This window comes from Spermophilus citellus, assembly GCF_964194105.1.
Source record: "Spermophilus citellus genome assembly, chromosome: 3".
NCBI lineage: Eukaryota > Metazoa > Chordata > Mammalia > Rodentia > Sciuridae > Spermophilus > Spermophilus citellus.
This window is the reverse complement of record NC_138184.1, coordinates 76,310,890-76,324,117: the sequence shown is the minus strand read 5'-3', so window position 1 is coordinate 76,324,117 and position 13,228 is coordinate 76,310,890. Positions and strand designations below refer to the sequence as shown.

General features: G+C 58.3%; 1 protein-coding gene across 1 annotated transcript in view; it reads right to left on the bottom strand.

Annotated features, from left to right (window-relative positions):
* Positions 1–236: 236 nt before the first annotated feature.
* WSCD2 (WSC domain containing 2) overlaps positions 237–13,228 on the bottom strand; it is an 87,118-nt gene continuing 74,126 nt past the window's right edge. The window contains exons 7-9 of the mRNA XM_081283098.1: positions 10,975–11,139; positions 8,622–8,822; positions 237–2,155 (exon numbers count right to left, since the gene is read on the bottom strand). Coding sequence (XP_081139224.1) covers positions 1,803–2,155; positions 8,622–8,822; positions 10,975–11,139 — 719 coding nt within the window. The 3' untranslated portion in view covers positions 237–1,802. The remainder of the gene's footprint in view (positions 2,156–8,621; positions 8,823–10,974; positions 11,140–13,228) is intronic.

The following is a 13,228-nucleotide window of genomic DNA, read 5'->3' as shown; positions in this document are numbered from 1 at the left end:
ACCAAGCCCTGAGGAGAGGGACACTGCCCTCAGCTCTGAGCAACCTCACGCCCCATCCCCAGAGCTCTCTCTTCCCGGCCCTTATCTATCTCAGTGACCTCAGGATTAGACACCAACCCAGATATTCTGTCACTGTGTCTACCTGTCTGTCTCTGCTACACACACACACACACACACACACACACACACACCCCAAGCAAACATCCCGTCTGTGAACACAACACTCTGCCACGTGGTAGAATCATCAACAAAACTCTCATTTAATGATAGTGTTGACCTGAGGAATCTTCAGACAGAGGCGGATGGTCCAAGGTGACCACCGGCAAAGAGCTGGTCCAGGTCTTGGACCGAATCTCCCAGAGACAGCTGCCCTCCCAGTGGGAGCCGAGGCCAAGTCCGCTGCTGCTTTGTGAAAGAACACTAGAAATCCGCCCGGGGGAGGACACTCAATACATTCAGAGCCCCCTGGCCGGGCCCTGGGGTGGCCCAGATCCTACAGTGGTGGGGACCAGAGACACAGGTCTGACTCCTGTGCCCTCTCTCTGCGTGGCGTGGCCGGGGGTCCAGGGGGCGGAATGTATTCGTCATAGACCTCTTAAAAAAATAAATCTCTTTTCACTTGCCTTCCCCAGGCCCCTTTGCTGTTGGAACGAGCTTTGTCTTCAGAGGGGCAGCTCAGGGGGGCCGCCCTGGACAGGATGGCGAAGAGGCAGTGACCTATGGCTTTTGCATGGACGTCGTGGGAGGGTCCTGTGGACAGGATGTAAAGCCGAAGGATCCGACCTGGGGGGCGGGAGGGGATCTTGGGTCAATGAATGAGCAGTGACTCAGGTCCTCAGAAATCCTTTGGTTTGGTGTCAAGAGAGCAGCGGAGCGTGGAGATGATGGGCCATTCTGACCCCTTCCTCGGAGGACCCCGGGGAGGCGGGTCCTACTGGGCGGTCGTCAAGGGGAGGCGGGTGCCTGGGGAGGAGGGGCATCTCTTCCAGGCGCGGTTCCTTCTGATCTGGAGCCCCCTGGGGCTCTCACCTGGATAGCACGGGACCCACTGGTAGGGGTCACCAGGGCAGTGTAAGATCAAGGTGTGAGACCCCCGACCTTGGGTCACTGGGTCTTCTGTCGGGTGCCCGGGGAGCCCTGGGAATGGGATCCAGGACTCGGAGTTCACCTCCTAGACAGGGGGCTGGGCAGGGAGGGAGGAGAGGGGGTGAGACTCCAGCCTGGTGGGGGACGGGCCACAGTGTGGCCTGCCTGGGGTGCGCTCAGGATGCCAGTGACCCTGCCTGGGGTGCCCACTCTGCCGTGAGCACGGGCTCTCCTCCACCTACCCAGACCCCAGACATCTAAGGCCTCCGGGACGCGGCCAGCTGTCTTTCTCCCAAACAGGAGGTGACCTGAGCCATGTCACAGCAAGCGCTTCCTGGAGAAAGCGAGGCTCTGCCCCGTGAGCCATCCGGGCAAGGTCCCAGACAGCGGGCACTCGGGGGAGGACTCTCAGCTCATCTCCACCACCACGGTGAACCCTGCAGCCCACCAGTGCAACCCGGAGTGGTGGGCGCAGGGACACGGGGGACACAAGACGCTGGTGCCCGTGACCAGAACTCCCCAAGCCAGGTAGCCCGCATCTCCAAGAGGGAAGGGGCGGGTGCGGAGGGCGCGGGGACCTGGACAGTCCGTTCCCTGAGCCTCCTCTGTCATGCAGGAGGCTCGCCCAGGGCAAGCAGCGGCCGCCACGGGGGCGGTCCCCAACCCGAGAGGCCAGATGAGTGGGCGTGGCCAGGCCGCCGCCCTCCCGCGCCGCATCATCTCGGGTAGTAGTCGTCGGGGACGCCCGTGAGGTTGCGGCCCTTGAGCGCCGCGTCCACCATCTTGATGTAGGCCGAGATGCTGCGCTGCATGTCGGCCGTGTAGGGGTCGAACTCGAGCTTGCGCAGCCCCGAGCGCTTGAAGTTGCCGTCCTTCTGGCTCTCCACGCACAGCAGCCGGTCCTCCCGCACCGCCACGCCCAGCAGGCGCACCATGCGGCCCAGCTGCACGAACAGGTCCTGCTTCAGGTCCTCGAAGTGCACCACCAGCACCTTCTTGCCGAACTTGAGCCAGTCCAGCGTGTGGGTGGCCCACCAGGGGGCGTAGTTGCGCACGAACTCCGGCCACTCTGCGGAGAGGAGGAGCCAGCGGTCAGGCAGGACCCGGGGCAGAGCAGCCTTTGACCGCGCTGGCCCCGCCCCCGCCTCGGCCTCCGCGGGGCACCGCCTCTGGCCCTCCTCGCGGAGGAAGGTGGCACCACTTGGTGTCACCACGGGCCAGGCACAGCCCTAGGTATAAACCTGGGTAACTACGGCATAGAAAGATAACGTAAGAGACACAGGACACAGAAATACACAATCATAGATGACAGAAAATGCGCATCACCCTACATATACATATATGAATATAGAAAATATGATAGGGAATATGTAAATTGTGTACACTACATAATTATACAAGATTAATATGTAATATATGTAATATATGCATATTTTATACATATACATGCATATTTATATATCATATTAAATTACATAAAAGTATACTACATATATAAATACATGTAATATATGTGATATATGTGATATATAAATAACCGTGTATCACATGTAAATAATACATTTATAATATAGAATCATATCATTAATAAATTATCTAGAACTTATATTTACATGTCAATTATGTATCATGTTGTATACCTATAATTATATATACATATATTTTGGGGGGGATACAGGGGACTGAACCCAGGGGCACTCAGCCACTGAGCCACATCCCCAGCCCTATTTTGCATTTTATTTTGAGACAGGGTCTCACTGAGTTGCTTAGTGTCTCTCTAAGTTGCTGAGGCTGGCTTTGAACTGGCGATCCTCCTGCCTCTGGAGTCACTGGGATGACAGGCGTGCACCACCATGCCCGGCTATAATTATATTTTCATAGCTACGCTAATATAGCTATTAATTCCATGAATCCTCACAACCTTGTGGGGTTGGACATCATCATTTTCATTCAACAGGAGAGGCAACTGGGGCACAGAAAAGTTAAGTAGTTTGCTCAGGGTCACTCAGCTAATAACCAGCAGAGCCAGATCTGAGGTCAGGCAATCTGGCTTCAAGTTCTGGGCTTTTAATGGTGGCTAACGTGTCCCATGTGGCCTGAGCCCCTACTCGGAGGGTAATAATGGGGCTGTTGTACAGAGGAAGCAGGAATCGTATGCAGTTGTGGGCATGGAGGCTCGAACCAGCTGTGACTGCTACCCTGTTCTCTTCTCAGGTGAGAGGAGGATGCTGGGAACAGAGAAAAGGAACTTGCGCCTCAACTCTGAGCCCAGCTGGAAAACCACAGGGCAGGTGCTCTGAAGTTCCAAAAGGACACTGCTGCTTCCTGTGGGCTCAGAGCTACCCAGCACCTCCCTGGGGGGAATGTGTGTGAGGACAGTTATTATTAGTTCTTCAACTAAATCGGAATCTCCTGCTGGGTTGTGGCTACCCATTGTCTCATTTAACCCTAACAACTACCCTGAAATCAGGACTCCTGTTCACTCAGCACCAGGGAGGAGACTGAGGCTCAGAGAGGTGAAGCGACTTGCTCAAGGTCACACAGCCAAGAAGCATCATCCAGATCAAGCCTGCCTGATTCCAGCCCCTGCTCTTTCCCAGGCACCCGCAGCTTCACCCTAGATACTTCCCCCCCGGGCCTGGGACTCAGCAGGGGCTCCGTGAATGGCTGTTGAACTAAATTGAAATCCGCAAACCATCCTCACAATGTGATAAAGGGCTCCTTTTCCTTTGCAGAATACATCGGAGTTTGTGGAAGACTCCTGCGCCCCCGTCCCCTCCTGGGGTCCCACGGCTGCTTGAGAAATATTTATGGTGGTGACGGGATAGTTTTTATTCTTAAAATAAATTATTGACAATGTCTCTGGCTAATTGGGCCCGTACTGTTACAATGGGTTAAGGCCAGATGTAGCTGGTGATTAAGGAGGATCCAGCGGTGGCAGGGTTTGCTTTGCTTCTCCAGAATCTCCCCACTCCTGAGTCACCTCCAAGCACCCCTGGTGATTCAGGACAGCTGCTATGGCCACCGGTCACCGGAGGTGACTTCGAGGTGACTGCTATGCCACCCAGCATCCCCCACACCCACACTTCTAGACCCTGTCACTTCTGACCACCCTGAGAGATGCCAAAGGGTGGGTGGGTGGGTTGAGGGTGGCCCTGGAGAAAAAGGAGGGGCTGGTCTGCATGGTGGCGGGTCCCTCAGGCAGCCTGGGTGCCCAGGCCTTGGATGCAGGCGGGACAGAGAGGACATTCTGTTCTTGCTGATTGCAAACTTCTGGGGGAGACCAGGATCCTCTGTCCCCGGTGTAAGCTGGGAATGGACATTGTGGGAGCCTCTGGGGGGCGTCAGGGGCTACACGGGGCATCTTGCCCAATCTCACCCTGTCTCTCTAGCGGCCTGCAGAGTAGGAATGGCTAGCCCCACCTGAGACCCAGGCAAAGGATGCTCAGAGACATGAGGCGATTGGAATCCAAGGCAGGATTCAAACCCACATCAGCCCCAGGCTGCACCTGGCTCCAGCTTCCACACCAACCCTGGAAGAGGCCCTGGTGTGACGGGCTGTGGCCCTCTTTTTTTGTGCTGGGTCCTGGGCAGCTGTCTTCTCCTCCACCCTCTGGGCCCTTCAGCTTCAGCCTGTCACCTAGGACACAGGGTCTATTCACAGGTGACTTTGTGATCGGGTGGCCGGAGGCTCCACACGCAGTTCCTCTCCACCTGAGCGGGGGTGACCCTGAGGATATTATTAGATCTCCTTGAGGCTAATAAACACCCATCTGCAAATCAGCAGTCCAGATAAGGCCCGCCTCCTACAGTCGTGGTGCAGATTGGGTGGAGTAAGGTCTGCAAAGGTCCCGGCACAACATTTGGGGCTCAGGAGGTGCTCCGTAAGTATTGGTCATCTGAGCTGATGCTGGTCCCCCCCAGCATCTCTTGAGACCCCCCTAATGTCCCGCCACGTGGGTCTGAGCCTCCCTCCCAAAGCTCAGCAGATAGCCTCGCTGTTTCTGCCACACACTGCCCTCCGCACCCCGTCCTGTGGCCAAGCTCCCAAGTGACTTCACTGGGAAAAAGAAGAAAATTAAAACCCAAAGTCCTCAATTAACTCAGGATTCCTGGTCATCTATCACCGCCTGCAAATCTGGTAACAAAGGCGCACTGAGCCACCCGGCCCTCGACATGACTGCGGGTTCCACCAGGACCCCCGCCCAGGTGCGCCTGGCCATCTTCCTGTCCACGGAGGAACCAGCCCTGACGGATGGCTGCCTCTACCTAGTTCCCCCCGGAATCATTAAACACAGTCTCTGTTTCATTAAGCAGATCCAGGACAATTCACCTTGTGTAATCAGATCACATAAAATTTTACTTTGGACTCGCTCCAGGGAGGTTGTAAAATTAATGTTGTGGAACCAAAGGGGGGGCGTAGGAGCCTCAATCCAGCCATAATTGGGAGGGGGGCAAAGGTAAGGGGGAATGGGCCTACACAACAGCTGGGTGGCCTCTGCTTTTAAGGGGGACCCTCCCCTCCCACACTGAGCGCATCCTAAAGCAGCAATTCTCAAACTTCCAACTGGGCTCAAAGCACCTTGGGAATCTTGTTAAAATGCAGATTCGGTTCCCCTAAGACGAGGCTGGGGCCTGCCTGAGACTAGTCGGTAACCCTCCCGGGTGGTGTAGGTGCTGCGGGTCCGTGGCCGCACTTTGAGTAGGAGAGGTGCCTAAGCCTGAGTTCTCATCCATAACTCCCAGAGGGCGGGGCCCACAACTGCAGGGGCGGGGCCAACTGCAGAGGGCGGGGCCCACAACTGCAGAGGGCGGGGCCCACTCCCAGAGTTTCAGATCCAGGAGCGATTGGGCGGAGCCTGATAATTTGCATGTCTAACGAGCTCCCTGGCCAAGCTGTTGCTGCTGCACAGACTCAAGAGCAAGGGTCTCAAACTCTGGATCCCAGGGCAGAAGAGGAATCCGCAGGGTGGGGCCTGGGAGCACTGCGCTTTGGGCGGCTCTTTGCTTGAAGACCGGGGTCAGGCCTGGGAGGGGATGTTGGGGCCTCTTCCCGGACTGATGTGGGACCCTAGGCTGATGGGAGATGAGTGTGGAGGACCCCGTCCACCCACAGCCTCAAGGTTCATTCCTTCCTTAGCAGTGATTTAAAGGTCCCGGCTGTTTTCAATTAGGAAAGAGGGCGGGCGGGTGCTCCTGGGAATCAGGGGACTTGTCTGAAGCTAAAGTGGGTGGGCGGGTAACCAGGAGAGGAGGACCTCTGGATGCACCAGGAGGCCAGCAACGTCCCTGGGGGGAGCGGAGCCTGGTGGGCAGGGCCTGGTTTGAATTCGGCTCAGTCTGGGGCTTTAGCCAGGTGACGTGGCCCACCTGGGTGATGACAGCAGCCCTTGTCCCTTCCCGGGTTCCTGGAGGGTTTAGATGAGACAGCAAATGCTCAGGGCTCTGGGGCTTCTCTGGTTAGCCGCCCCCTCCCCCCACCCGTGGCCTGGGAGTGAGGGCGGTCTGAGCACAGAGCTGCCCTCTGGGGCCAGTCCTGACACTGTGTCCCAGGGACCGGCCTCGGTCTCCCTGTTAATAACAGAGAACCCAGGGTTGTCAGCCCCCTGCTCTTCGGAAGGAACTGAGAAGCTTTCAAGTAGGCTGATGTCTCTGCTGCACCCCGGTGATGCTCAGGGCTGTAGCCTGGGCACTGGGATCCTCCCAGGTTCCTCTGGGGGTTCCGACGGGCATCCCAGGCTGCCCACCAGGGCTTCCGTGATCTCCCCCGTCTGCCCCGGCTCTGGCAAGCAGGGGCCGTCCCCTGGGGCCCGCTACTGCCACGTGCACCCACAGACATCTCAGTCGCCCTGGGACCAGGGTTCACTCCCAACGGTCAGGCAGTTAAATAATTCAGAGGCCTCTTTTCTCCTGGGGACGAGGGAACACATGTCACCCCTGTCCAGCTTCTAGCCCTCACCGACAGGGGGAGTGGGGCTGGGAGAGGGACACGCCAGCCCCGGGGGTGGGGGGGGAGCTGGGAACTCAGGGCACAGCTGGTCAGGCAGGCCAAGGCTTTGCATGGAGACCACGTGGGGGAGGGAGCTGCCGACCCCCGTGCTCTGCTCTGTGGGGAGGGGCTGGGCTGGCCGCTGCCTGGTTCCTGGAGGCTGGACCAGGGGCCAGCTCCCATCCGCTCACAGTCACAGAGAACCTGTGGGTGTCAGCGCCTCTGGGCCAGATGGCTCACGGCCACAACAGCTCACTGACTGGTGCTCCCAGCCAAGCCATTCTAGACTGGAAATGTTGCAGGTAACACACTTAGTCCCCTGACCCACCAGACCTGCCAACTCAGCCCGCAGCCGGGGAAAGCCATCTACATGAAGCTTGCCTTAGAACGCAGTGTTGGCCGTCTCGCAGAATTTACTGAGTGCTCTAAGGAAACAGGAAAACAGACTTGAGCCCTCAAACCTCGGGCCATCATAAGTCGAACCATCGTAAGCTGAGGACAATCTGCAGTCCATGATCGCAGTGCAGGGCCCGCAGGCCTGAGCCCAGAGGGGCGCCAGAACCTGATCATCTGGCCTCACTGCGACTCTGAACTCACCGACCGGGGAGCCCCCCATTCCCTCTCCCTCTGGGAAGCTCCTTGCCCTCTCTGAACTTGGGTTACCTCAGCTATAAAATGGGGGATCATTGTGGGAGGGGTTGAAGGAGGTCAACTCTCATTAAGGCTCAGTAGCAGTGACTGGTGACAGGGATTACCACACTGTCAGTATGGAGTTTTATGACCTGGAGGTGTTGGAGACACTCAAGATGGCAGCAGTTGGGTCTAACTTCCAATCTCAGGCCACAGTCTGGGCTGGGCGGCTCTCTGTGCTGAGATGTTCAGCCACACAGCCACACAGCCCTGTCATCTACTAGTAGATCATCTTGGGGGTCAGCACTTGCTTCCCAGCTGTGTGACCTGAGGAGAGTCACTTAACCTCTCTGAGCCTCCCAACACTGGACTGCTGGGAGAATTCATGAAATGATGCTCTGAGAACCTGGGCTCTTAAGAGCTCATGGCCTGAGCCCCAACCCAGCCCTATTTTGTATTTTACTTAGAGACGGGTCTCCCTGAGTTGGTTGCTTAGCACCTCGATTTTGCTGAGGCTGGCTTTGAACTCGCCATCCTCCTGCCTCAGCCTCCAAGGCACTGGGATGACAGGTGTGAGCCAGGGCACCAGGCCCAGTACCACGATTTAATGGCCCCTTTGCAGAGGTGCAGCCTGAGTTCGGGGTAGTCAAGGATCTCTCCGGATAGCGCTGGGACTTCCGCCCAGGAGGCCGGCTGCAGAGGCCGGCCCTGTCCCACTGTGCCCGGCTGGTGGAGGCCGATGCTGGGGGTGATGGTCAGTGGATGGCAGAGCAGCTCGGCTCTGTGCGCTCGGGGACAGCAACAGGACACTGGGCTCTTAGGAACTGTCCTTCTGGGGTCCGTGCACAGGAGACCACCCGTCCCCCGGGTCCACAGACCCCGGCCCCTCCCGGCCCCGCTGCGCGCCCGGCCTCACCTTTGCCCTTCCAGTGCGCGTGGGCGGCAAAGCCGATGTGGCCTCCGTACTTGCGGTTGAACTCGGCCATGAGCGCCTTGTAGGGGTTGCGGATGAGCAGGATGGCGGCGTCGAAGGCCTCGATCTCCTTCTGGCCGCTCTCGTGCGTCTTGATGCAGATGGTCCTCCCGCTGCGCCAGTGGTCGCGCTCGCCCTTGAACCCTAAGCGGAGGCCAGAGGTTGGGGCCGGGGAGCCGGGGCCGGAGCCCCCCACCCGCCTCTGCGCTCCCCGCGCATCCTTGCCCTCCCTCCCTTCGCGCAGCCATCCGCTCCTGCAATTCTGGAGCACCTACTGTGTGCCAGCCTCTGCCATAGCAGCCGCTATTGGCAGGGTCTTCGCCGCCTGCACCCAACTGCCAACCATGAGCTCCCCGGGAAGCCCCCAGTGAACGGGCAGGTCATTCAACACCTCAGCTGACTGTGACCAGCCACCATCGGCCTTTCTCAGGGGGACTGAGACATCTGATAAAAAGGCAGGCCTGTTGTCCGAACGGCTCGGGAGGCTGAGGCAGGAGGATCGCCAGTTCAAAGCCAGCCTCAGCAACAGCGAGGCCCTAAGCCACTCAGGGAGGCCCTGTCTCTAAATAAAGTACAAAATTGGGCTGGGGATGGGGCTCAGGGGTCCAGTGGCCCTGAGTTCAATCCCTGGTACCAAACAAACAAAAAGACCCAGCTCCAGGTGGATGTGTTGACAGGGAGGGTTTATATTTCCTTTCTGTCTTTTTTATTTTTTAAAAGTTACAATTTTAGTAGACACCTCGCCCCATGAGTCGCTCTTCCTGCGATTCTAGAATACTAAAGTAGGGAGACTGGGGTCAGTCTAGGGCTGGGGAGAGACCAAAACATACCGAGCCCTGGACACTCCCAAGATCCTGAGGAGTGGACTGGGGTCAGCCTGACCTTGGACTTGAAAGGCCCCTGGTGGTTCCCAGGTCGTCAGAGATCACCTGCCCTTGGGCAAGGTAGCTGACTGTCCAGGTCACTGGTCACTTCAAAGACAATGTAGGTTCCATACCAAGCCTCACACCTCTTATCTCACAGGCCTGTGGGTTCACTTTTGGAAAATGTGGGTCCAGTACTGATCGCCCCATCTTCCAGATGAGGAAGTTAAGACTCTGAGAGGTCGAGACTCTTGCCCCAAATCTCACTGCTGAGAAGCCTCCGGTGGAACTTTCAGTGGAAAGTTGGAGGCTCTGACTCTGCCTAGGGATTCGGTGTCCCTCTCCCTGAGGTTAGGAGGCTGTGGGATCACGAGCCCTGGCCACATAGACCACAGTGCACCCGGAAAGTCGAGCTTTCCACGGGCAGATCCACGAGGCGGTCACTGTGTTTCTGAGGGAGAACAGAATCCTCCTTGTCACATCACCCTGAAGCAGGGGCCGCTGGAAAGGGCGCAGGAGATCAATCCACTGTGGGTCCTTGGCCTCAATGATCCTGAGGGAGGGTTAGGTTGTGGCTGAGCTGTGGGTTCCTCTGAGCCTTTCCCCTCTGGCCACTGCTCCAGAATTTGCCTGGGCTCCTCCCAGAAACCTCCCTAAAGACAGGGCAGCCTGGGTGTAGGAGCACAGGGCCCGAGTTCAAATCCTGATGTGAACCTTCATGACGGAGCCTGGTACATAACAGGCACTTAGCCAATGACTGCAGAAGTCCACCAGAGGCAATGAATACGACGGAGCTGGGGTTCCAGGGCAGGCCACGGCCTCCTGCCCTGCGACTCCAACCTACCCAGGCTCTGCCTCCCCTCTGCTTCTCTCCCTGGAAAAGACATGCACCTTGAGGTCTCCCCAGCTAGGGCTCAGGGATGTTTCCTCATCGGCACCCAGACCATAATACTCATAGTCTGTTTACTATTGCTGCACATGTTGCAAGTACCAACTTATTGCCTTTGACAACCTCACGAGGTAAGTACTGTTACCTCTTATTTGTACGTGGTCATGCAGGATCAGAGAGGTACAGTTACTTGCCCAAGGTCACACAGCCAAAAGAAACTCACTTCCCCAGTCAGACACCTAGGGATTTTTTGCCCGTGTGATAGAGTAACAAGGACGTGGGCTTTGGAATCAGGAAAGGATAGGGCGTAACCCCTGGTGGACTGTGTGACTTTGGGCATGTTATTTCCTCTCTCCCAACCCAGGTTTGCTGTGCAGGGTTAGACCAGACCACACAGCAGGCACAGGGGCCAGGAGAGCATCCGTGGTGCTCTGAACCTCCACGAGGTGCCCGGCACATGGCTGGCGCTCCGAGAGGGGCATTGTCGATGCTCCTCGTGGGGACCTTCCGGAGCCCAGAGAGCCTCCCCACTTGGTCTCCTCACCTTTATTGTACAGGGACCCGTCAAAGTAGTAGCTGCCGGTGTAGAATCCGGTGGCCAGCTCGATGAGGTGCCGGGCCCACGTGTTGCCGGCCCCAGGGAAGCTGGCCAGAGCGATCAGCTGCTTGGACCTGGCCGGGAGGAACCTTCTGTCCATGCAGCGGTTGTCTGCAAAGAGTTGGGCACAGACAAGGGTCAGCGGCTGGGCAGGTCTGGCCTGCCCCAGGGGGACCAGGGTGTGAGTCTCAGCCCCCCACTCCCACCCCACCCCCCACTTCTCAGCTCAGACTTTCATGGGCCTCGGTTTCCCCATCTGTAAAATGGGGCGACGGCTCTTCCCCAGGATCCAGGCGAGGGTTAAGTGAGATAGTACAAGAAAAGGGACAAGCAGGTGCTCAGCACATAGTAGGGATCCAGGAAAGCCGCTGGGTGGGTGGAGCCTCTGCGCCCTCCGTTTCCCCCAGCAGAGCGAGTCCTTCGCCTTCTCCCCCAGCCTTTCCCCCAGTGGCCCCATCTACACGGGATCCAGCCCAAAGTTGTCACCTTGACTTCCAGGACCTGAGTGGCAGGCCCGGCCCCACCCAGGGGCCCCTCCAGCCCCGCGGCCTGGGGGGACTCTGCTGGTCCCTCTCCGCTGCCTCCTGCCTGCTTGGTCCTTGGCTGTCACAGGACCTGGGACTTCAGTCCCCCCCTCCACTGACTCCAGAAGCTGTCGTCACTGCAGCTTCAGGTCTGTCTCCTGCACGTTGCTGGTCGCAACAGTGATCCCGGGACACAGTCACAGTGGCTCAACAAAAGCGACGCCCCATGGTGGGTGGTTTTATCCTGGTGCGAACATCGGTGCGGACTTAGACCAATCGAGCCCGCCCCGCGCCTGCGCTCTGGGGCGCAGCCTGGTGTCCCGGGCTGCAGACCCCGGTGGCGGCAGGTGACTGTCCTGAACACAGTGGGCAACTGTCACGCATAATGAGCATTTGTGCCTTAGGGCCTGTCACCAACGGAGAAGGCACAGGACGAAACTACTAGGCCACAGGACCTTGTCACCTCCCATGCAACCCGAGGGGACCACGGTTTCATACGGGGACTGTCAGAAACCCTCCCTGTAGATGACCTGTGGCTCCCCACGACCTTGGCAGATGCTCCCGTGGACGGATGAAGGGGCTTGTGGACGGGTGGACTGGAGGGGAGAGGGACGGGCCTGCGGATGAGGACCATGTCTCCCTGCAGGGTTTCCACGCGGGTTAAATGAGATGATGCAGGGAATCTGTCCCTACGCTATAGGGCTCCAACGGGGCTGCTCTTTCTTCTCAGCCCTCAGTCCTCGTATCTGCAGGATGGGTTGGCCGAGTGCCCTTCCGATGTCCTCCACCCTCTGGCCTCCCGAGGCCCTCCGGGGGCCACTCCCCGCAGAGCTCATGGAAAACGGGCCGGGACCTCCCACCGCAGCCCTGAGGAGCCTCTGTCGCCCAGTGGCTTCTTCTGGTCCCCGTGTCTGGAAGGGAAGCCACCCTGGAGCCCAGGACCACCGTCTCCGTCTCTCCCTTCCGCCACAGCCTGGGTCCCCAGTTGTCACGCCCCTCCATTCCATGTCCTACCTGCTCTCAGCCCTCGCCCCTGCCTCCCCTCGGCCTGGCCCTGCTAAGGTCCCCAGAGACCGCGCAGCGCCACATCCAGCCCGAGGGCAGGTCCGCAGACTCCCCTGCGGCCGCAGACCCCTCTGCTCTCTGGTACTTCACCCCAAGATTTCCCCTGGGTCCCCGCTGTCCTGTGATAGCTGCAGCTCGTTGAAGCCCTACTGTGAGCCTTGCTGATTTATGGCGACAGCCTTTGGCAGGGCAGACGGGTCTGAAGTCTTAGATTTCAACCCCAATTCTGCCACTGGTTTCCTGGGCGTCTGGAAGAAATGGTTCCACGGAGCCTCAGTTTCCGCAGCTGTAAAATGGACCGATGGAGGAGAGCCCTGCTGGCTCACGGCCCATGCCCTGTTCAGGGCCAGCCGTGGTGGCTCTGAGCTGTGGCTGCAGGGTAGGGGCCACCTCCGCATGGAAGCCAGGTGGTGACCTGAGAGCGGCTCTCACGGGATGCGTCGCTTCAAAAAATCCCGAGGAAAGAGGGGGCTCTCATTAAGGATGAGCGCAGCGCAGCGCAAGGCTTGCAACCGACTCCAAAATGCGTGGGAAATGAGGGGGCCCCGGGAAAGGGCAGGGAAGGGCTTGATAATGAAGTCAGCCTGGCACAGGGCCAACCGGCGGGACGT